The following is a 24,254-nucleotide window of genomic DNA, read 5'->3' as shown; positions in this document are numbered from 1 at the left end:
ATCAAACCAGTCTCAGGACTGAAGACCACAACAACAACAACAACAACAACAACAAACAACATATTAACACCTACACAAGACAAATAGCACAAAAAAAAAAAAGAATTTGTAACATACCTTCATCGAGGAACGAGTCTTCAAGGCAACCACCAGTCTTCTTTATAATCTGAATGGCTGAAAGATTCCCTGATCCTTTCAGTCTCAACACAGCAGTAACTGCAAGCTTTGCAAAATGATCCTTGTGTTGGGACAGAATTTTAGAACTAAGGGTAGTTGATGCAATATTGTAGAGATCTTGATGAAATTTTGCCTCATCACCACTACAATATAAGAAAAGAAAATCATGTTAATGGTTTCATGGAAAGATAAACTAATAGCATAATGTGTTCAATAGAATGAAGTTTGCTTCACAATTACAGTGTCGCACAGATCATACATATACAGTTGGTGGAATTTGTTATCTGAATAAAACCCAAATCTATGGGTCAGTTAGGTGTGATGCAGGTGCTATCACAGTTTGTTCATGATTTTTAGAGAACTTTAAAAATATATTTTACTAACAACATCTATCTAGGGGGAGGAGGGGGAGGATGAATGATGTTACTTGTTATGTCATTCAGTACGTAAGCTACTTTTCTAATGTCCTCAGTTCCGTTATTGCCTCAATGCCATGAAAAAAATGGGGAATGTAAAACTGTAACTACTTGTCAACCCCAGTTTTCATGTGCCACATATCATTAGACATTTGATAACAATAATTGTAATTCAGAGAAGTAATGGAAGGAGTAAATGTAACAACTCACCATAGAATTTAGGCTTTCAGTTTTTGATTTCACATAAACAAGACTGAAAACATTGCCAAGCTTCCAGACAATGTCTACCTTTACAGACAAGCACTGTTTAGCAGTGTTCATAGCCACTGTATTTCATATGAATGGCTTTCAGGGCTTCAGTTTTTTGCTTTTTCACCATATCAGCAAGCCAATAGGTGTTCTTGTGAAACTTTTACTCCCTCTTATGTAATCAAGCTGTGCTGTTACAATGATGTGAAGTCTTCCGCTCACTGAGGTCAAGTTGCTAAGTTTATGATTTCGGCTTCTCACTTGTGAGAGGTGAGGCTCCCTCTTCCGAGTTTGTACTGCTATCAGCAATGTCAACTTTCTGCCTGTTTGTCATTTTGATTGGGACATGGGGTGTTGAACTGGTTGGTTGATCTGGGGGAGGGGACCAAACAGGAGCGTTGGTCTTGTTTGTGTTGACAATTTGCAAACCTTCAGCCATACACTGTTCAAGTGTCAGAATTTCGATACAGTTGTCACTGTGCATATGTACTGTCTTTATATTTGTGTTTAATGAAAAAATAAATAAATAAATAAATAAAATTAAAAAAATGGAAGTGCTTGAACGGCACAGCAGTACTGATTGCAAAGGCAAAAGAACATTCTTTAAAAAGGATAGAACTGCTAACATTAAAAAAGTTGAACTAGAAAACAGAATAGATTCATGAAATTTTTCATTTAGAGCACACCTCTGATTGGGTGTTGAGCATACACCACAGAGAAGATGGAAATGAAGCAATCAGAAACATTTCAAAAGCCCAGAAGATCAATGAACATCAGTTGGTTAAAGAACGAGACACTGATAAATAAAAAAATCCTTAGTAATGAGTATAACACACCGAAAAGTGAACTGTCTGGCATGTATTACACGAGGATGGTTTGAAAAGTTCTCGGAACCAAATAGGAAAAAAGTACTTACATCACTGAAACTTTTTATATTTTTCAATGTAGTCTCTTTGTAGATTAATGCACCTGGTCCAATGATGTTCCAGTACCTTGATCCCACCTCAGAAATGAGTTTCCTAAAGACTGCAAAATAGTTGTCAACTCTGGCTATCAATTCTTCGTTTGAAGTGAATCTTCGTCCACCAAGAAAAAATTTCAATTTTGGGAAGAGATGGAAGTCTGATGGAGCCATATCAGGTGAATAAGGCGGGTGTGGCAACAATCAAAAATTCACACCTCAGTTCATGTAATTCTGCCATGGCGGCGGCACATGTGTGCAGGCGCTTGTCAAGAGGCATGGCACCTATTTGGGCAGATAATTTTTTTCATTTCTATTTCTTCAGTTAAAATATGGTCTACCCTTTCAGATGATATCTGGCAAGCATGAGCAATTTCACACACTTTCAATTGGTGATCCTCGATGACCATTTTGTGCACTTTTGCAAAGATTTCTGGAGTACTGACACATCTTGGCCAATCACTGCGCAGATCATCATCAGCATCTAAGCTCTCCCGACGAAATTTAAATCTATTTGTCTACATGGCAACAGTTGAATATGAAGGAGCAGAGTTCCCCAGTGCATTCTGGAAATCGGCATGAATGTCCTTTCACACCTTTCTTTAGGAGTACGTAATAACTGCTCCCGATTTTTTCCATCTTCGCAAATCACTACGCAGGAACAACAACAGAGCCACATCACCGCCACAGCCCTCTTCTAAGAGCACTAACATGGCACATGTTTACAGGCAACAGTCCAATGAATATCATGTGAACAACTCATTGCACTAGTGCTGACCTCTCGTGGTTATTCCGAGAACTTTTCGAGCCACCCTCATAACTGATGGAATGGCGGAAAAAGAATTGTTGGGCACGTTAGCTGTAGGTACGTAAGACAGTTCATTGATGATGTAGTGCACAGTAGTCTTATTGGAATGACGAAAATAGCTGGCAAACGAAAGGAATGAAGATTTGTATCAAATCAATCTTAGGATTCATAATCATAATAATACTAAACCACCAGAAAGGAATTGCATCATTAACAAAATGAACACTCACTGCTACCATTTTCTTTTTAGGAACAATAAATTACATATCTTGGCAAGGACCAAAGAAAACAAACTGATATTAAGCTTAATTAACAAATGATAAACTGTGCTGAATATGACTGTCGTACGGCCCTCTCACATTTCAAGCACTCACATTCTCTCACTTTATAGACGCATAATCCTTATCACTTCCGGTGGGGGAGGGGAGGGGGCGGGGTTACCTTAATAGTCTCAGATGTTATTGAATTTAGCATATGTTAAAATTCAGGAGTAATATATACATTTTTTTTTTTGTTTACTCCAAAAAATTCCTGCCCTGAGATACTGGCCTCCAAAGATGGCACTGCAAACATTTTGAAGATGCGAATTTCAGAAAAGATTTTTAAAATGCTGTTATCTCTGTAACAGTTTTATATATTTTATTAGAATTGTTTTATTTGAAAGATAATTGCTTTGTGGTTACAATGGTACCCTTGCACACATCTGTCAAAGTTATTTTACTGTCACCTTTTGATTCTTTTTCATAATTTACAGATTTTTTTTTTTTTCAAAAATGCTGATCCAAGAAAGTTATTTTTTCTGTTGATTAGACCATGCAGTACTATATTCTCTGTAAAGGAGAGCTTCCCACTTTTAAGGTGGACAGGTTTTATTTAAAAAAGTCTTTTTTTTAACTTCCAAGGGTAATGTATGCCTTCACTGATGTTGTTTCTTACTAATTTCTTTGTTACAATGTTTATTTCTGTTGTCTTTGTTCCATTTATTTCTTATCGCTTTCTTTGTTGCAGTTATTTCTTTTTTACTTTCATTGTTGCAGTTATTTCTTTTTTACTTTCATTGTTGCAGATATTTCTTACACTTTGTTGTAGTTTCTTGTCAGTTTGTTTGTCATGGTGATTCACTGCAGGTTTCTGTATTGTAGTTGTTCAGTGCTAATTTGTTTACTGAAGAGGCTTCTAAGAAATCTGAGACAATCCAGTTAGTTCTGGGTTTTCTGTGACGAATTTGCCAGTTGACACAGTTGCAGTGTGTTTTGTGAAAAGGACTGTTTGAAATGTCTTCTGACTGGGGCCACACCCCGAGAGTGACATGTGCTGACTGCATATCCATAGAAGAGTAATATATAAGACAGGGGGAAAAAGAGAGAGAGAGAGAGAGAGAGAGAGAGAGAGAGAGAGAGAGAGAGAGAGACTTTGTTCAGGTTGGGAATAAGTGTTCTCATTTGAAGACTCCGTTTCAAAGTGAAGATGTTTCCAGTGACGACTTTGTGTGCTCCAAATGTTTTGCCAGAACAACAACAATGATAGTATCTGAACAAGGTGAAGTCTCCCATGGCGCAGGCTTGCTTGCTGACATATTTATACATAATCTGGAACAAGACTTCCTCTTAACACACCCACAATTTACTGACAAAATTCTGTATTATATAAGATGACACAATAGTACTTTTCAATGGTCCAAAAGAAGAAATAAGTAACCTAGCAGAGGAAATGAATAAAATGCACCCAAATATTAAATTCACAGTTGAACACCAGACCACTGATGGAATTAACTTCCTTGACATGACTATCTGCACTCACATTAACAAGCATACTTTCCAAATATACAGAAAACCACTACCAGTGATGTTACCATTTACAATACCTCATGCCACATTAACAATATCTCATGCCACCCAAACTGTACTGTCCTGGACATATGGAACAACCATTTTTTTAATCTCTGGCTGAGACCTTAACCCAGGAGTCTGTGGATTCATTGTAACACAACACTGAGCTTCATTACTGGTCAGTAGAAAATTGCAGTTTTTAAGTAGTCTTTTCAGCTTCTCTTGGTACTTTTGGGTGGGGTCTGTTTGTAGTTCAGTGATATTATTAGAATCAAAAAATTCAAGGGTTTTGTTACTGTGGACTCTTTGGTACACGATAACTGCCCCATTGCTTTTATCTGCTTTTTATTACTAGGGTTTCATGACTAGTAAGTTTTTTATTGATGTTTGCAAGTATTATGTGCTCACGGTGGGCTGATTTTGAAATTTTATTTTCTATAAGATTTTTCTTTATAATTTGGTTTGCTTTATGTGCTATGGCATTCTGTGTGTTGTGACTTAGTTTGACTGTGGCACAGGCCATTTTGGTTCTAATGATTAAATTTTTGATATTTTTCTTATTAAGTTTGGGAGCAATGTCATGTTTGAGCTCTTTATTCAGTAGGCTCAGCTAATTACTGTTAAAAGTTATGTAAGTATTATTCACAACTTTATGATGAAATTTATGTGGTGTACAACAAGATCAGATCTGAAACTTTTTTTTCTTTTGCTTTCACTCTTATTTCTAGTTGTACTTTATTAACCTGTGCATCAACACTATCAAGAAATTGTTTAAGGCGACTTGGGTCGATGACATCACATAGTTCAAAGTGAAACTAATACAGCTGCTTAGTTAGCAGGTCTGTCTGTTTGTAGTGCTTCCTTATTTCCGATTTTAGCCATAAGATTTCACAATTTCTTTTGGCCTTCTGTGCTGACTTGCTGTTGTTGATCTTTACATTAATGAGGTTTGGAATGATGTTTTCAGTGAGACACATCTTATTAAACTTGATGGCTTGGGTGAATTTTATCAGTTTAAACTTTTTGTTCCTGTAGGTGTTCGTTTTACCTGACGAGGTAGTGGTAATTTCAGTATATCCATTGTGGATGATGAACTGCAACTGTTATTTAAATCGGTGTTTATTTGGTAATAAATAAGCAACCAGTTGCTTTTTTATGATTTGTTCAACCATTAACATGTTTTTGAGCCACTGCAGGCTCATCTTCATATGGAGGAGTTACACCACCACAACATAATGTTTGTGTAACATCTCCGTCTGAAAGTAAGCCTGCAGTGACTCGAAAACATGTTCATTGTTGAATACATCATAAAAAAGCGACTGGTTGCACATTTATTACCAGACAAACGCCTAGTAAAAAAAGAAAATCATCTTGAACCCATATGGAATTGTATATCATAGGAAAGATCATTGAAAATGCTGAAAAATGACATCTCCTACCATTTTAGCTAAATTAGGAGCAATTTGAAATTATGGTAATGTAGGGTTTTTCAGTGATTTTTGAAGACTTTACATTGCAGTATTTTCAAAATGGGTCAATGGATTTTAACAAAATTGGTTACTTTTCTTAATCTGTTTGCTACCATTGTGCCAAGTTTCATCAAAATCTGAGATGGTGAGTAAAATCACTGTGCTGATTTAACAAAATTGGGTATTTTTCTTAATCTGTGTGTTTGCTACCTTTGCGCCAAGTTTTATCAAAATTTCAGATGGTGAGTAAGATCACAGTGTTGATTTGACATGGAATTACCCTGCAGCAATGTATAACCTAGCATGCACTAAACATTAACTCACAGTGAATCCTATTGTTTGCAAACTATTTGCATTTCACATGGTGGCCACATATTTTTGAAACATCACAATAATTAAGACCATTAACGAGAAGATAAGTCAGTTCACAATGAAGCAGACATATGGGACTCCAAGTAAGGAAGGAAGCAAATTTTTTTCACGAAATAGTTTATTTAGAATTGAGCGAGACAGAGTAACTGGCATGCATGCAACGCTGTGGCAAAACAAGTCCTATATCATTGTGTGAGAGAGAGAGAGAGGCGAGTGAGTGTGCTGAGACTTGCCCCAGTTCACAACCACTAGGGCCACGTAAGGTGTGTGTGCTTAGTATACAAAGGATTGCACCATAATCTAAGAGTGAGATTAAAAATTAAAATAACTTTTCCCAATTTTGTCAGTGCATGCTCCAGTATATTAATGTCAACACTGTTAAGTCTCAGCAATAAAAAGTTACAAGACTCAACTTGATTGGAGCACAAAATTTTTGTCAAAATCGGCGTTTTTACAAAAAATTCAAGGTGCTAAATATCAGACACCAGAAGATCAAAATTCGTTTGTAGTCTCAGTTTGATATAACAGCATTAACTATGTGACTCCATTACACTACCTCTATTAGTTTTCAAGTAAAATGGAAATGGAAATGTCGTGTGGCTAGGGCCTCCCGTCGGGCAGACCGTTCGCCTGGTGCAGGTCTTTCTATTTGACGCCACTTCGGCGACCTGCGCGTCGATGGGGATGAAATGATGATGATTAGGACAACACAACACCCAGTCCCTGAGCGGAGAAAATCTCCGACCCAGCCGGGAATCGAACCCGGGCCCTTAGGATTGACAGTCTGTCACGCTGACCACTCAGCTACCGGGGCGGACCAGTTTTCAAGTTATTTACTAAAAATCAAATTTGGAACAAAAAGTCCCTATTCATAATAGATAAACTATCATTTGTATTGTTATAGAAATTTCTAATTTCAGCACTTGATTACATGATGAAATAACACAGCTGTACCTAGTTTCAAGACTTTAGTGTGAATAACAATTATTACAAGGAATCTAAAACACGCAGCTCAGGGTTCATGTTCTACTGTTCATTCCATTCCAAAAATTCTAGCCAGCTATGACTTTTTCTGAAACTAAAGCCAACTTAATGGCATTCATACAAAAATTAAGAAGATTATAAATTGTTGCACAACAGAGATATTAATTAATGTGTGTCCAAGAAAGGAGATATTTAGATGCTGCATGTAGGACTATCAATAACATAGGGAAAGATAGATTGTTACTTATAAGGAAGACATGTTAAGATGCACACAGGCACAATTAAAAGACATTTACACAAAGTTTTTGGCCAGAGCCCTCATCAAAAAAAGAGAAACAGAAAATGCATTCTGGCCTCAGTTGCCGGTCATGTGTGTGTGAGGTATGCTTGCTTATTTTTCTCTGTTTCTCTTTTGCTGGTGAAGGCTATTGCTGAAAGATTTGTGTGTTTTGATTGTGCCTGTCTGCAACTTACCATGTCTTCTTTATGGTAAGTAGCAATCTATCTTTCCCTACATTGTTGTTACCGACTTAATGCACCAATTCATACAGGAGTCATCATCAACGAGTACTAGTGCTCTCACAGTTAGTAAGCTGTAGGTTCAATTTCCTGTAAATTCAAATGGTGGAACACATTATTAATATTTGGCAGGTTCAGGGTAGTGCAGGAATGTGTAAAATCTGTTCTGTACATAATTTCTGAGTTGCACCAGATATTCCATTGAGCATTTTAACAGCAGTAGCAACAGAGCTTGGAGAAAGAAATGAGTTGTAAACTGGAACATAATTCACAGGAGACTAGTGTTTGCATGGCTGACAATGAACAACTAAAAACACAGCAGTGATCAGCAGCTGTGTTACTTTTTCATGAAATGAAAAGTCCTGTTGCAGCTCACAGGTGGTTGAGGTGGTTTCCAAAAATAGTTTAACACGCTGTGGGCCCCTTGTAAGAGAACCATTCACAGGCTGTATGATCAGTTTGTACAGGAAGATTTACTATAGAAGTGAAGCAACCTTGGCTGTTTGTTCCCGGAGAATACTGAAGCAATGTGAGTTGCTCTAGCGTCCATTTGAAGTGATCCAATGAGGGTTGCTTGACCATTTTTAAATATTTTGATTATTTTATGTATCATTAAGCTATAATTGAGAAGTTCAAAACAGTTTAAAATTACCATGCACCATTATTGAATGGTAGCTATTTTTATCTCTAAGTGCACAATGGTTTTTCAGTTTGGAGAAATTTGCATCAATTTGAATATCTCTGCACTGAGTTAAGCAACAACATTGCAATTGACATGACTGAAGTCTCCTCTACAACTCCGTTTATTACCCAAAACACCTTAAATTCAAAAATAACCATTCAAAATATCTCCAAGTCTGGTAATGAAAGTTTAGAAAATCCACTTTTTAAACCCAAAAATAACAACCAAGGAGTGATTTATCAGTGTGAATTTTTTTACTCTAATTAGATATCACGAACTAGTAGCCTCATATAGAGCAAGAATACTGACAAATGTTTCCTTGATTTTTAATAATTTTTTTAATTTTGAAAATCTCTATTTTTTGTGAAGTTTGGGGCTAGTTAACTCTGCTAGGACTGAATATAAAAAAAACTGATTTTTGCACACTTCATACACCTATATGATAGCAAAGTGCTTTAAAAATTTCATCATTGATATCTGACTGAACAGACACACGAATTTTTGAAAATAAGGATATAATTCACATTACACTACAACTGATCTTATGTTGTTGCCTATTTAATTGGCTTATTGTTTCATCGTAATAAAATTTAGCTGTAACCTACATTTAGTTAACACTGTCACCCTATATTTAGGCAGTATTATTTATTTCAATGGTAAAATATTAAACAACAGGAGCTTTTGCTTTAGTTTTATGTTTAAATAAAATTGCTCATTGATATTCAGGTTTTTTTCTCATTACAACATTATTACAAGTTCAAAATGATAAGATTAAAAAAAAACAAACCACGCAGAATTTCTCTACTGTTGAGGGCTACAGCTTTGTGCATGAGTTTAGTCCTCAGGACAAGTGTGTACTGGGGCTCAGTGGACAGGGTAACTATTCTGCATAGGAGCCCAGTAGTCAGTGACAAGTCTGTACAAGAACTGTTTACCCCACCACATTCATTCAGTATGGCATTGTTGTAGTAGGTCTTTTCAGAAACAGTGGATGTACATACTTCATTGAGAATGTAGCATATTTTATGTGGTTTTGGTGTGAGTGTAATTTTTAATTAACTTAATTGATTTTAAAATTAAATAAATTTGAAAGACTAATTGTAATGCAATAAAATGGATGAACAGTGCACTAGCAGACAGATAGTAAGTGAAGTGTGTCACAAAACATTTTATTGTTTAGATTCAAAAAACTTAAAAAATGTTGATGACTTCAATGAAGATAGAGAAGAACTTATAAATTAAACAAAGTTTGTCTATCATCAGTCCATGAGTACCTTGAAGGGGATATATATATATATATATATATATATATATATATATATATATATATATATATATATAATAGAGGGAAACTTCCACGTGGGAAAAATATATTTAAAAAGAAAGATGATGAGACTTACCAAACAAAAGCGCTGGCAGGTCGATAGACACACAAACAAACACAAACATACACACAAAATTATAGCTTTCGCAACCAACGGTTGCCTCGTCAGGAAAGAGGGAAGGAGAAGGAAAGACAAAAGGATATGGGTTTTAAGGGAGAGGGTAAGGAGTCATTCCAATCCCGGGAGCGGAAAGACTTACCTTAGGGAGAAAAAAAGACAAGTATACACTTGCACACACACACACACACACACACACACACATATCCATCCGCATATACACAGACCTCACCTGTCTTTCAACATCATCTTTGCCTCTGTACTTCCGTCCCGACTGACATCTCTGCCCAAACTCTTTGCCTTTACAAATGTCTGCTTGTGTCTGTGTATATGTGTACCACGACTGTGGTACTTGATCGTCGGGAGTATGTGGCTGAGGGACTGCGTCAGCTTTCAGACAACACTACTTACAAAGTTTGCCATGGTAATCCCATTCCTGATGTCCAGGCGGAGCTTCAAGGAATCCTCAGAACCTTAGGCCCCCTACAAAACCTTTCACCTGATTCCATCAACCTCCTGACCCCACCAACACCCCGCACCCCCACCTTCTACCTTCTTCCCAAAATTCACAAACCCAATCATCCCGGCCGTCCCATTGTAGCTGGTTACCAAGCCCCCACAGAACGCATCTCTGCCTACGTAGATCAACACCTTCAACCCATTACATGCAGTCTCCCATCCTTCATCAAAGACACCAACCACTTTCTCGAACGCCTGGAATCCCTACCCAGTCTGTTACCCCCGGAAACCATCCTTGTAACCATTGATGCCACTTCCTTATACACAAATATTCCGCATGTCCAGGGCCTCGCTGCGATGGAGCACTTCCTTTCACGCCGATCACCTGCCGCCCTACCTAAAACCTCTTTCCTCATTACCTTAGCCAGCTTCATCCTGACCCACAACTTCTTCACTTTTGAAGGCCAGACATACCAACAAAGGGAACAGCCATGGGTACCAGGATGGCCCCCTCGTACGCCAACCTATTCATGGGTCGCTTAGAGGAAGCCTTCTTGGTTACCCAGGCCTGCCAACCCAAAGTTTGGTACAGATTTATTGATGACATTTTCATGATCTGGACTCACAGTGAAGAAGAACTCCAGAATTTCCTCTCCAACCTCAACTCCTTTGGTTCCATCAGATTCACCTGGTCCTACTCTAAATCCCATGCCACTTTCCTTGACGTTGACCTCCACCTGTCCAATGGACAGCTTCACACGTCCGTCCACATCAAACCCACCAACAAGCAACAGTACCTCCATTATGACAGCTGCCACCCATTCCACATCAAACGGTCCCTTCCCTACAGCCTAGGTCTTCGTGGCAAACGAATCTGCCCCAGTCCGGAATCCTTGAACCATTACACCAACAACCTGAAAACAGCTTTTGCATCCCGTAACTACCCTCCCGACCTGGTACAGAAGCAAATAACCAGAGCCACTTCCTCATCTCCTCAAACCCGGAACCTTCCACAGAAGAACCCCAAAAGTGCCCCACTTGTGACAGGATACTTTCCGGGACTGGATCAGATTCTGAATGTGGCTCTCCAGCAGGGATACGACTTCCTCAAATCCTGCCCTGAAATGAGATCCATCCTTCATGAAATCCTCCCCACTCCACCAAGAGTGTCTTTCCGCCGTCCACCTAACCTTCGTAACCTCTTAGTTCATCCCTATGAAATCCCCAAACCACCTTCCCTACCCTCTGGCTCCTACCCCTGTAACCGCCCCCGGTGTAAAACCTGTCCCATGCACCCTCCCACCACCACCTATTCCAGTCCTGTAACCCGGAAGGTGTACACGATCAAAGGCAGAGCCACGTGTGAAAGCACCCACGTGATTTACCAACTGACCTGCCTACACTGTGAAGCGTTCTATGTGGGAATGACCAGCAACAAACTGTCCATTCGCATGAATGGACACAGGCAGACAGTGTTTGTTGGTAATGAGGATCACCCTGTGGCTAAACATGCCTTGGTGCACGGCCAGCACATCTTGGCACAGTGTTACACCGTCCGGGTTATCTGGATACTTCCCACTAACACCAACCTGTCAGAACTCCGGAGATGGGAACTTGCCCTTCAGCATATCCTCTCTTCTCGCTATCCGCCAGGCCTCAATCTCCGCTAATTTTTAATTTCTAATTTCAATTTGCCGCCGCTCGTACCTCACCTGTCTTTCAACATCATCTTTGCCTTTGTACATCCACCCCGACTGACATCTCTGCCCAAACTCTTTGCCTTTACAAATGTCTGCTTGTGTCTGTGTATATGAGGATGGATATGTGTGTGTGTGCGAGTGTATACCTGTCCTTTTTTCCCTCCTTTTTTCCCCCTAAGGTGAGTCTTTCCGCTCCCGGGATTGGAATGACTCCTTACCCTCTCCCTTAAAACCCAAATCCTTTTGTCTTTCCCTCTCCTTCCCTCTTTCCTGACGAGGCAACCATTGGTTGCGAAAGCTAGATTTTGTGTGTATGTTTGTGTTTGTCTGTGTGTCTATCGACCTGCCAGCGCTTTTGTTTGGTAAGTCTCATCATCTTTCTTTTTAAATATATTTTTCCCACGTGGAACGTTTCCCTCTATTATATTCATATATATATATATATATATATATATATATATATATATATATATATATATATATATATATATATAGTTATAATAGAAGGAAACATTCCACGAAGGAAAAATATACTTAAAAACAAAGATGATGTGACTTACCAAATGAAAGTGCTGGCAGGTCGACAGACACACAAACGAACACAAACATACACACAAAATTCAAGCTTTCGCAACAAACTGTTGCCTCATCAGGAAAGAGGGAAGGAGAGGGAAAGACGAAAGGATGTGGGTTTTAAGGGAGAGGGTAAGGAGTCATTCCAGTCCCGGGAGCGGAAAGACTTACCTTAGGGGGAAAAAAGGACGGGTATACACTCGCACACACACACATATCAATCCACACATATACAGACACAAGCAGACATATGTGTGGATTGATGTGTGTGTGTGTGCGCGAGTGTATACCCGTCCTTTTTTCCCCCTAAGGTAAGTCTTTCCGCTCCCGGGACTGGAATGACTCCTTACCCTCTCCCTTAAAACCCACATCCTTTCGTCTTTCCCTCTCCTTCCCTCTTTCCTGATGAGGCAACAGTTTGTTGCGAAAGCTTGAATTTTGTGTGTATGTTTGTGTTCGTTTGTGTGTCTGTCGACCTGCCAGCACTTTCATTTGGTAAGTCACATCATCTTTGTTTTTAAGTGTATATATATATATATATATATATATATATATATATATATATATATATATAGCGAAATGCTGGAAGATCTGCAGCGGATAGGCACTTGGTGCAGGGAGTGCCAACTGACCCTTAACATAGACAAATGTAATGTATTGCGAATACATAGAAAGAAGGATCCTTCATTGTATGATTATACGATAGCAGAACAAACACTGGAAGCAGTTACTTCTGTAAAATACCTGGGAGTATGCTTACGGAATGATTTGAAGTGGAATGATCATATAAAATTAATTGTTGGTAAGACGGGTCCCAGGTTGACATTCATTGGGAAAGTCCTTAGAAAGTGTAGTCCATCAACAAAGGAGGTGGCTTACAACACACTTGTTCGACCCACACTTGAGTACTGCTCATCAGTGTGGGATCCGTACCAGGTCGGGTTGACAGAGGAGATAGAGAAGATCCAAAGAAGAGCGGCACGTTTCGTCACAGGGTTACTTGGTAAGCGTGATAATGTTACGAAGGTGTTCAGCAAACTCAAGTGGCAGACTCTGCAAGATAGGCGCTCTGCATCGCGGTGTTGCTTGCTGTCCAGGTTTCGATAGGGTTCGTTTGTGGATGAGGTATCGAATATATTGCTTCCCCCTACTTATACCTCCCGAGGAGATCACGAATGTAAAATTAGAGAGATTTGAGCACGCACGGAGACTTTCCAGCAGTCGTTCTTCCCACGAAATATACGTGTCTGGAACAGGAAAGGAAGGTAATGCAGTGGCACATAAAGTGCCCTCCGCCACACACTGTTGGGTGGCTTGTGGAGTATAAATGTAGATGTAAAAAGCTCATAAAAAGCCAGTTAAAAAAGGTTTGAGGAAAATAAAACTTGAACATTTGTCCTTGTTAAGTGTGCGTAAAACAGTTTCCAGTAAAACTTGATGTGATTCCTGGAAGTTCCTTTGCCCAAATTGTTACTCAAAAATAATTTTCATAATCCAGAATCTGTAACCTTGATAATTACATTTATATTCTTAGTGAGGAAGCTATTAGTAAATTTGAGTTTGCTTTTTCTAATTTAGAGGTACCTCTCACTTCGAAAATAAGAAAACGGTAGCAGAAAAAGAAAAGCAGCTATTGTAAGAAAGGTACAACGAATTTCAGATAAAATTAGAAGAGACTTAGAATCATGCTTCAATAATGCAGATACCAACAGCATTTCTAAAAAAGAAGACAACCTACCTCTAGAATAATCCGGCACTTAATATTTAAGCTTAAATGATAAATTTAAAAAGTAAGTGTTCAGTGACACCTAAAGAGGAAATAGTTACAATTTTAAGTTTGCTCCCTGTCTCATAGTCAAGAGAAAAATGTAGTTCACAAGTTCAATGTTTCTGATCATTCAATTAGACTAACCTGGAAATTGGTAAAAGAGCAGGACATTCTACCAGTTTTAGGATAAGAGAAAGGAGTAGGTTAAAGTGAAGAAACAACTGAAAAGATCTAGCAGTTTCTTGAAGACGATGAAAACAGCAGAATGTGCCGGTGTAGCAAAGATAGCAAAAAGAGTTGTTATAAATGGAGTTAAAGTAAGAAAACAGAAATTACTAAAAAATGGAGTTGAAGTAACAAAGCAGAAATGCCTAGTGCTATCTAATTTAAATGAATTTTATGTAGTTTTAAAAAATGCTCATCCTGAATGCAAAATTGGATGGTCAAAAATTTTGTGGTGTATTTTGGTCGGCTTTTCAGAAACACAATCCACATGTGTTTGTTTATATCATAAAAATTACAAACCGATGATTGCAGATGCAAAACTCAATTATGTTAACTACAAAGAGTTGCTAGATTTAATTGTCTGCATGACGAGTATGTGTGATAAATGCCCTTATAAAGAAACCTCTCTTGAACTGTTTAATAAATCTGAGGACGACATGCTCAACAATGTTACCTTTAAACAGTGGATCACAATTAACAGGGCTAAAATGGTAACTGTGTTTAAATCTCAGGAAGAGTACTTTCAATCTCTAATTGATAACTTACAAAAGTCACCACCATGTTTCTGAACTCCAAAGCAAGTTTTTGAAAGACAAAAAAGCAGACTTTTATAAAGTTGAACACATAGTCCTAGTTCACTTTGCAGAAAATATTACATTTATGGTTCCAGGTGAAATACAAGGGTACCACTGGGTCAACAACCAGGCAACAGTGCATTCATTTGTCCTGTAATTCAAAAATAAGAAAGATGAAGTTTGCAGTTCTTCAGTTCGCATTCTAGGCAACTACTCGGGACACAACACTTCAGTTGTCCATTTCTTTCAGAAGTATGTAACAAATTACAAAAAAGAAAAGTTGCCCAAGGTTAAGAAGCTAATTTACTTTTCAGATGGAAGTGGTAGTCAATACATGAACAAAAAGAATTTTTCAAATCTTTGCAACCACAAAGTAGACATCAGGTTGGGGGCAGAATGGCACTTTTTTGCCTCTTCCCATGGTAAAAATGCATGGGATGGGTAGGAGGTATAATAAAATTTAAAGTGAGTAAAGCCAGCCTACAAAGAGCGACCACAGACCAAATTCTTACAATAGAGACATGTATGCCATATGCAATGATAATATTAAGAGCATCACCTATTTCCTCATCAAGAAAGAAGAGGTAAGTATTTCATACCAGAACAACACTTCAAACTAAATTTGAAAACCGTGTACTGATAAAAGAAACAAGGATTCCACACATTCCCTCGCATTGCAGAAAACTAACTTTGATGCTATGCAACATCAGAAACCAAAATTTATGAGAATCACTGTCCCAGTAAAATTACATGTGTGTCTTTAACACACAATGACATAGTGGCATGTGCTTATCATGGACAATGGTGGCTTGCACAGTTTGAAAGAATAAGCTTAGAAAACAATGATGTTTTGTGCATTTTTACCACCCTGCTGGCCCAAGAACATCGTTCAGGAAATCTACTACTGACAATGTTTGGATACGAATGAAAAACGTATGAAGGAACCTTATGGTGCTTGAACTTACCATTGCAACTGGGAGGTCTTCGACTGTATGACAAAATCTGTTTGAAGAAATAAGTGTTCTTAATAATCACCACTAGGATTAGGAAGCAGCACATTGTGAAAGTGTCATAACTGAAAATTATTACTTTAAATTATTGACATATATAAATGTTTATTTCAATAATTTTTCGAGTTCTTTCATATAATTCAGTTCCTTAACTTCAATAATAAATGATTACATCTAGCCAATATCACACATGAATTACACAACGGAGATAAGATTAAGTGCACTGTAATGTGAATTACTTCTTTATTTTCAAAAATTCATATCTTTGTTCACAGTCAAATACCACTGTTGAAATTTTTACAGTACTTTGTTATAATAAGTGCAAAAATCATGTATATAATACACACACACACACACACACACACACACACACACACACACACACACACACACACACACAGGGTGTACATAAAGTCTAGGAATACTTTCAATTATTTATTGCACAAGAACCAAACATTGTATAGATATCATACATATGTCATTTTGAAGAGAAACCCTGAAATTTATTTTCATGCATACCGTCACAGTGTTGTTAGGTAATTTGCCGATAGTCAGTGCTAGTCGCAAACATGGCGAGTTCAGGTGCAGAGTGAGCTTTCTGCGTGTAAGAGTTCAACAAAAACAAGTGTACTACAGCTGTTCAACGGATATTTAGATCCAAGTATGGTAAGAAGCCACCAACAAAGGCCATTTATAACTGGCACAACAAATTTGTTATGCCAGGTTGCCTGTGCCCCAGCAAAGAGAAGCGGACATCCCAGTGTGAGTGAAGTGAATTGGAGCATGTACGAGAGACATTCCTATTTGGACATGTTGCAGCAATGGCTGATGCCTCAAATTCAATCGGACTCTCCATTCATCTTTCAGCAGGATGGGGCTCCACCCCATTTTCACCGTGAAGTTCATGGGCACCTGAACACAGAGCTTCCACATCAATGGATCGGCTGTGTTACAGAAAGGGACAGCTGTTTCGTGAAATGGCCTACCCGATCACCAGATCTCACTTCTGTGTGACTTTTTTCTGTGAAGACACATTAAAAATCTGGTGTATGTACTGCCTCTACCACGTGATGTAGCAGAGCTCCAGGAGAGAATACAGGAAATGACTGCTACAGTTGATGATGCTATGCCGGGATGGGTATGGCAAGAATTCAATTACCATATTGACATTTGCCGGGTCACTCACTCATGGTTCGCATTTGGAATTTTTGTAAAAAAAAAAACTTTCTGAGTTTCTCTTCAAAAATGCAATATGTATGACAACTATAGAATGTTTAGTTCTTGTGCAATAAATAACTGAAAGTGTTCCCGGACTTTATGTACACCGAGCGTGTGCGTGGTCAACTGCAATTTTAACCCAGTGCAGAGATATTCACATTGGTGCTTACGTCTCCAAAATCAAGGAACATTGTGCATCTACAAATAAAAATGGCCACCATTCAATAACAGTGCAAGGAAATTTTTTTTATCTGCTCCCAACTTCTTGACTGTAGGTTAATGACTTATAAAAAAACCCAAAATATTTGAAAACGGTCAAGCAACCAACTTAATTTTTTATTACATCACTTGACTTGGACGGACCCTCTAAAGAGCAGCCTCGACAAAATGTGCAGAAAATTAGCAGTGCAACCGGGCATATCTAGATACTCAGTTCAAAGGACTGTTAAAAGTGGTCTTGGGATGCACCCATGCAATATGACCTCTGCTCAGAGGCTAAATGCATAACACAACCGGAAGAGTCTCCTAAGATCAGCTTGGAACTTACTGAAAAGTTTAATGTCATCTGATGCTAACATTTGTCCATGACCCAATACTTAACATTTTGAGACTCATGGGTTCTGGACATGTACTGGAGCAGATATATTTGTGATGGGGGTCATACAGGTTTACAATTTAATGTTTCAGAAGTAGACTATAGAATAATATGAGTCACTGAATAGCACTTCAGTATATTTAACGTTGACTTTAGTGACACTGGTCTCCGGATTTATACAACTTTTAAATAAAGAATAGGTATCTGCAATCAACTGTTTGCTTATACACAAACTCAACTGAACTTGTGACTTTTGAAATGGCACTGAGCACTATGGGACTTAACATCTGAGGTCATCAGTCCCCTTGTGACTTTTCACATGTTTAGCTAGCACTCCACTTGTATCCACTATTTGAAACTGGGCGAAATGATGGTCTGAATGAAAATTTATCATATTTTGTGCCAGTTACTACACCATAGCTCCTGGATCATATTCGTGTAATTCTTATGTAATTTTCAAATGTGTCATAATTGAGTCAACCATATAATCACTTGTAAAAACACATTATTTTAGGTAGAACAGCTGTAGGATATAAATTTAACAATGTGAGAGCCCCCCCAACAACATAAATGAGTTACTGTACTTCTAAGACAACATAAATGAATTACTGCAATTCTGGGTTGTAAATCTGCTCACCCCGCCTTTACAAATTTATCGTTGCTCTCGTTTGTGAGAGGTATCTAAGTAACAAGCTCTTTCAAAGGTATGTAATTCTGCAGAAAAATTTTCAACATCACATTTCTAATATTTCTCACATGAATAGAAGTAAAAGCCTTTTGTTAACTCAAAACCCTTTATATACCACTTAAAGCTATTATCTATGAAGCTCCATAATAAAATGTACAACAAAATTTCATTTCTTCCAATATATTTTTAATTTCAAGTACTTGATCAGTTGAATAAATACTTGACAGTAAGAGTACAAAACGAATGGAAAACTGGATACACAGCCTACCTGTTATCCATGGCTGCAGCTGAAAGAGCATCAACTGCAACCTGCAGTGCCTTCCGCCAACCAGCAATAATTATCTGCGGATGGATCTTCTGATCAATAAGTTTTTCAGCTTCACGTAACAACTCAGCAGCTATAATAGAAATTAACTTATTTCTTAACTATTAACATGGTCTAAGGAAGGTCTTCAAGCACTCTATATGCAAGAGAAATTATATGAATAATACAATTCAAAACTGAAAGTGAAACAAACAAACAAACAAAAACACACACACACACACTCACTCAGAGGGGGAGAGGGAGAGATGCTGTGGCTGCTATACATACCAAGAACTGTAACGGAAGTAGTTCCATCTCCAACTTCATCATCCTGGACACGTGACATGTCAACAAGGATCTTGGCAGCTGGATTATCAACACCTACAGCTTTCAATATTGTTGCACCATCATTTGTAATTTCCACCTGACCTTCATTACGGCCCATTGAAACAAGTATTTTGTCCATACCTTTTGGCCCAAGGGTGCTCTTTACTAAGTCACCAATAGTAATTGCACCAATAAAGCTTGACATCCGTGCAATCTCTGCTTTTTCCTCCTCCGCCTCATGCTTGAGTATTCTTTGAGGATTTAATGACACCTAGGAAAAAGTAGGAAAAGATACTGACACTATTCACAAATAATTCAATGATGTGGGATATAGCAATGCAAACCACATGAAGCAATACAGTAACTTCACAATAGCTAACCTAGCAAATGGAATCGTGCTGACAGATACAAATTATGAAAAAATATCCAATTATAAACTGCGCTCTTGAAAAGAAAAAGATGCGGGTAATAAGTTGCAAACACAGGAAAGGAAAAGTTCCTCTAAATCAGCCTTGAAAGAGAAATGAAGCAGGTAACTAGTCTGAAACAAAAATAGTTTACAAGGACCAAAATTCTGAACTATTAACACAGAGCTACAGGTAATTAATAAATCAAAGGTACCAGTGACAGTTTAATAATGAAATGTAATTATGAGAAGCATATGAATGCAAAAGATGAAAGCACACAAAGTAGAGACAATGGTGGGGAGAGGAGGTTGAATGGGAAAAAGCAATAACTGCTGAATTTTTGTGTGTTGTTTATGTGTATTAATATACTGAGAGTTGCCATTTACTATAGGCTATGTTAAAGGTTCAAAGAAAACACTAATGAAATACAATTGATCAGTCAATCGTCAAATGGGGCGGTAGCTAATTTCCATACACTGGCACATTACGACATCCGAGAAATATGATCCAGAGTTTGGATGTTTGGGAATATGGAAGTGTCCAATTCCACCCGTCTGCTTTGACCCCTGACATCATCAATAGGGTGGAAATGGCTATTCTAAGTGTCTCCGATATGGCACCTATGATATCACTACATACACAAGGCAACAAACACGAAAATACGTGTAAATAAGAGAATAACATCACCCTCCAAAAACACAATAAAACTAACGGGACAACCGCGGGAAATTAGGGGTTTTTAGGAGGGGACTAGCTAAAAAAAAAAAAAACCACGATCCCAACACACACAAGATGACGGAAAAAAAAATTTACAAAAATCTACAGGAATCGGACACTTCCCTTGACCTATATAGGTCAATGGCAACTGACGATACCAAAACACCAATGCCTACAGCAAAATCTATGGAAATTGGAATCAGACATTTCCCTTGACCTATACAGGACAAAACCAAAACCACAACACCTCAAAAATTAAAAACTCAAAAATCCCTATGTAAATTAAAACAACACATTCAGTACACAATAAATACACAAAACACCACAACTCGAGAAAATAGAGCCAAAAGTCAATTAGTTATCACCAACAAATTTCGACCGAGCATCCCGCGTGCGCGCGCACACACACACACACGCACGCACGCACACACACACACACGCACGCACGCACGCACACACACGCACGCACGCACACACACGCACGCACGCACACGCACACGCACACACACACACACACACACACACACAGGACGCCATGAAACACAAGACGACATCTACAAACACAACCACCCCAAACTCCGCGCCATAATGACGTCACAAATAACAACACGCTTACATCATGGGTCAAAGACAGTTGGAATCAGACACTTCCATTGAGATGCTCTCAGAGATCTGAAACAACTGTATATTTCCTTCACCTCACTTTTTTATACTGCAGGCACCACTAACTCTGATCCCTAATCACATAAAATGCCAACATATGTGATAACTAATTCAGCACAAAAGACAGAAACAACACTTATATCTAATTACGATTAATGGAAAAGCAATGAATAAGGTAACAATAGTTCACTGTAAGTAACTACTTTAGCATTTGCCAGGAATGATTATACAGGCAGTTTGGGAAAACCACCAAAAAATGCAAAGGCCAGATGAGATACCCATAGTTAAATGGGTCTCGTGTCACTGGCTGGTTGGTTAATCTGGGGGAGGGAACCAAACACCAAGGTCACTGGTCCCATCGGATAAGGAAAGCAAGTCGGCCGTGCCCTTTCAAAGGAACTATCCCAGCATTTGCCTGGAGCAATTTAGGGAAATCATGGAAAACCTCAATCAGGACACAGGTTTCCACTGTTGTCCTCCCACTGCGAGTCCAGTTTGCTAACCACTGTGCCACCTCAGCCGTTAATATTACTGCAGAAAACAATAGTACTCTCGTTCATCAAGGGAAAACCCTACACTTCTGACACTGTAAAAGAAATTCTATGTAATAAAATTGATGCAAACTTTATTAGGAAAATAAGCTGTCCAAGGGAAAATTACAGAAACCCCACAGCACACCTGATATTTTAAACCACTGATGAAAAGGAAGTTCATCTTCAGCTATGTGATAGTGTAAAGAAAATTCTGTGTTTCCTATCACTTAAAAGCTGAATGTAAACTTACAACTTTCCTAAAATTTCTTAACACCATTTCATTTAGAAATATACCTCAGTCTACACATTCATAAAACTTTCTCTTTTCTTTTAAATTATCTAATGCTCGCATCAAATTGACGTGTCAACTGAGAAACCATGTAGGGCAATATAAATTGAATTTATGGGCCCGGCTCAGAAATCACAACTGTGATGATCACGCTAACGAAAAGCAGACTCCAGTTAGAAATCAAACAGGCGAAAAAAAAAACCATATGTTTGCTACTAATTGCATTACCCACGCACACCTCATGGACAGACACAAAATTCAACATGTCATTTCAAAAAATGGCTCTGAGCACTATGGGACTTCTGAGGTCATCAGTCCCCTAGAACTTAGAACTACTTAAACCTAACTAACCTAAGGACATCACACACATCCATGCCCGAGGCAGGATCCAAACCTGCGACCGTAGCAGTCACACGGCTCCAGACTGTAGCGCCTAGAACAGCTCGGCCACTCCGTCCGGTCAACTTGTCATTTGTTTCAAGCAAATGATAACAGTCTTGATTAATGATGAAAGCATCTACACAATTACTGAGAGGTGGTTTTAGCAGTCAATCACACCTGGCAGACACCAGAGACCCTGTCAAACACTTTAGGCTCAATCACAGCAGTGTCAGAGCACTTGTATGTCAGAACTATCATGGTATGCTTTTCAATGAATGAATGGCATGTAAGACAACATTAAACTGGAAGCACCTTTTAACAATATAGGGGTGATGCACAGAAATCTGAGATGGTAAGAAATTTCTCAAGAATAGCAGTAAAACGATCTTGGGGGGATAAGGACAGAGTAGGGGTGGGGCAAGGTGTTCTTTTATACAGCAGCTACATCTGAAAAGGGGAAGGTGTAACAATGTGGACATTAAAATGATTTGAAAGACTGTCACACTGTATGCAGCAAATAATTTACAGCTGTTTCCACCAACTAAATTACGGCACCCTGGAGTAGTTCGAAACATTTTTCTTGTGGGAAACTATGTTTACTGGGAAATTAAATGATGAAATGTGGTGTGATTAGACCACGATGTTTCATACTTCACACAACGTCCCTGGTTACATTCTGAATATCAGGTAACTACTACGTAAGCTGTGTGTTTTGTGCACTGCAGCGTAAATAATCACAAACAAAATAATCATAAACTTGATACGTTGAAAATTACAACCTATTAAGTACCGTTCCTATCATCTGACGAAAACCAGGGTCTGCCCCGTTTGCATGCTCTTTCTTGCTCATGGCAGACGCCCGCCCACATCTTTTTGCACCTTTCCAGTTTATCACAACAGCATTCAATTTAAACCGTGAAATATATCCAATGTAGTTTGGTAAGGTCTTTTAACTTTATTTCAATGTCGTAAGAAACTTCATACAGATTCAAATTGTTCACATTTATATTACATTGTGCACTAACTAGAATTTGCTGTTTCTTAGTGTTGACACAGCACATTAGTGAAGAACAAACTGTTTAACACAATAACAATTAGGGAGCTGTCTTACATTCTTATTTGTGAGAAAACTACTAACGTAAAATTACCATTGTGTTTTGTTCTAGACGTATACGGCCGCTTCCTAAGTCCGAACTTGCACGTTTTTCGCGTAGCGTAGCGACACTACCAACCAAACATAGTTAGTTCAGAAGATACTACATTTCACACGCTGCACAAAGATATTTACACAGTTTATTTTGAGCACACTGTTTCAACATGTGATTTTCCTTCTTTGAAATAGTATGTTTGTTTCTTGGCGCGAGTGTAAGCGTAGTTGAATGAATGGTATCGTTTCATTGTTCGTCGTATTAAAGTAGAATAGAGAAAGAATGCCATTGTCATCGAGTCTAGTTTGTACGTGACGAACAATGGGAAGGGGGCAATATTGCAGTGACGCCGGGTGAAAACGTTCGTTATTCCAGTATAAAGTATAGTTGTCATAGTTCGTAGTGCAACTTACACCAGCTCATTTTCACGCTGTTCTTACTAATACGTGTTTTATAGAAATTCGAGAAAAAATAAACTAATATTTACCAGCGTAAATGAAGTGATTCCGTAGTTGTAAGGTACAGTTTTGTTAACAATTGCTTATCCTGCAAATCAATATGTAGCTTTTGATGTGTAAGTATTCCTTACTGCTGCCAGAAAATCCATAAATAAATAGCATACTTTACTAATCATTAGCTGTCCTCCCACCTTTAAGCCATATAGTTACAAAAGTAAATATATATTACTCTGCTAAAGTAAAAACTTGGAATAATTGACTTTCTCGTATAACTTGCCGTAAAGTCTGGAAATAATTACCAGATTTAT

The 24,254-nt window shown here is 38.3% G+C and overlaps 2 protein-coding genes across 10 annotated transcripts in view; one reads left to right on the top strand and one right to left on the bottom strand.

Annotated features, from left to right (window-relative positions):
• The window catches only part of LOC126095730 (T-complex protein 1 subunit beta), a 55,635-nt gene extending 32,043 nt beyond the window's left edge, over window positions 1-23,592 (bottom strand). The window contains exons 1-4 of the mRNA XM_049910499.1: window positions 23,489-23,592; window positions 19,312-19,621; window positions 18,988-19,117; window positions 118-320 (exon numbers count right to left, since the gene is read on the bottom strand). Of these exons, the coding sequence (XP_049766456.1) occupies window positions 118-320; window positions 18,988-19,117; window positions 19,312-19,621; window positions 23,489-23,491 (646 nt within the window). The 5' untranslated portion in view covers window positions 23,492-23,592. The remainder of the gene's footprint in view (window positions 1-117; window positions 321-18,987; window positions 19,118-19,311; window positions 19,622-23,488) is intronic.
• Window positions 23,593-23,652: 60 nt separating this feature from the next.
• LOC126095728 (anaphase-promoting complex subunit 4) overlaps window positions 23,653-24,254 on the top strand; it is a 135,818-nt gene continuing 135,216 nt past the window's right edge. For 3 of the 9 annotated variants that reach the window (XM_049910497.1, XM_049910492.1, XM_049910490.1), the window contains exon 1: window positions 23,669-24,062. In XM_049910497.1, the coding sequence (XP_049766454.1) occupies window positions 24,059-24,062 (4 nt within the window). In that variant the 5' untranslated portion in view covers window positions 23,669-24,058. Of the gene's footprint in view, window positions 24,063-24,254 lie in introns of all 9 variants that reach the window. The other 6 variants (XM_049910491.1, XM_049910495.1, XM_049910493.1 and 3 more) reach the window with 4 other exon arrangements.

This window comes from Schistocerca cancellata, chromosome 8, assembly GCF_023864275.1.
Source record: "Schistocerca cancellata isolate TAMUIC-IGC-003103 chromosome 8, iqSchCanc2.1, whole genome shotgun sequence".
NCBI lineage: Eukaryota > Metazoa > Arthropoda > Insecta > Orthoptera > Acrididae > Schistocerca > Schistocerca cancellata.
This window is presented reverse-complemented; position numbering and strand designations above follow the sequence as displayed.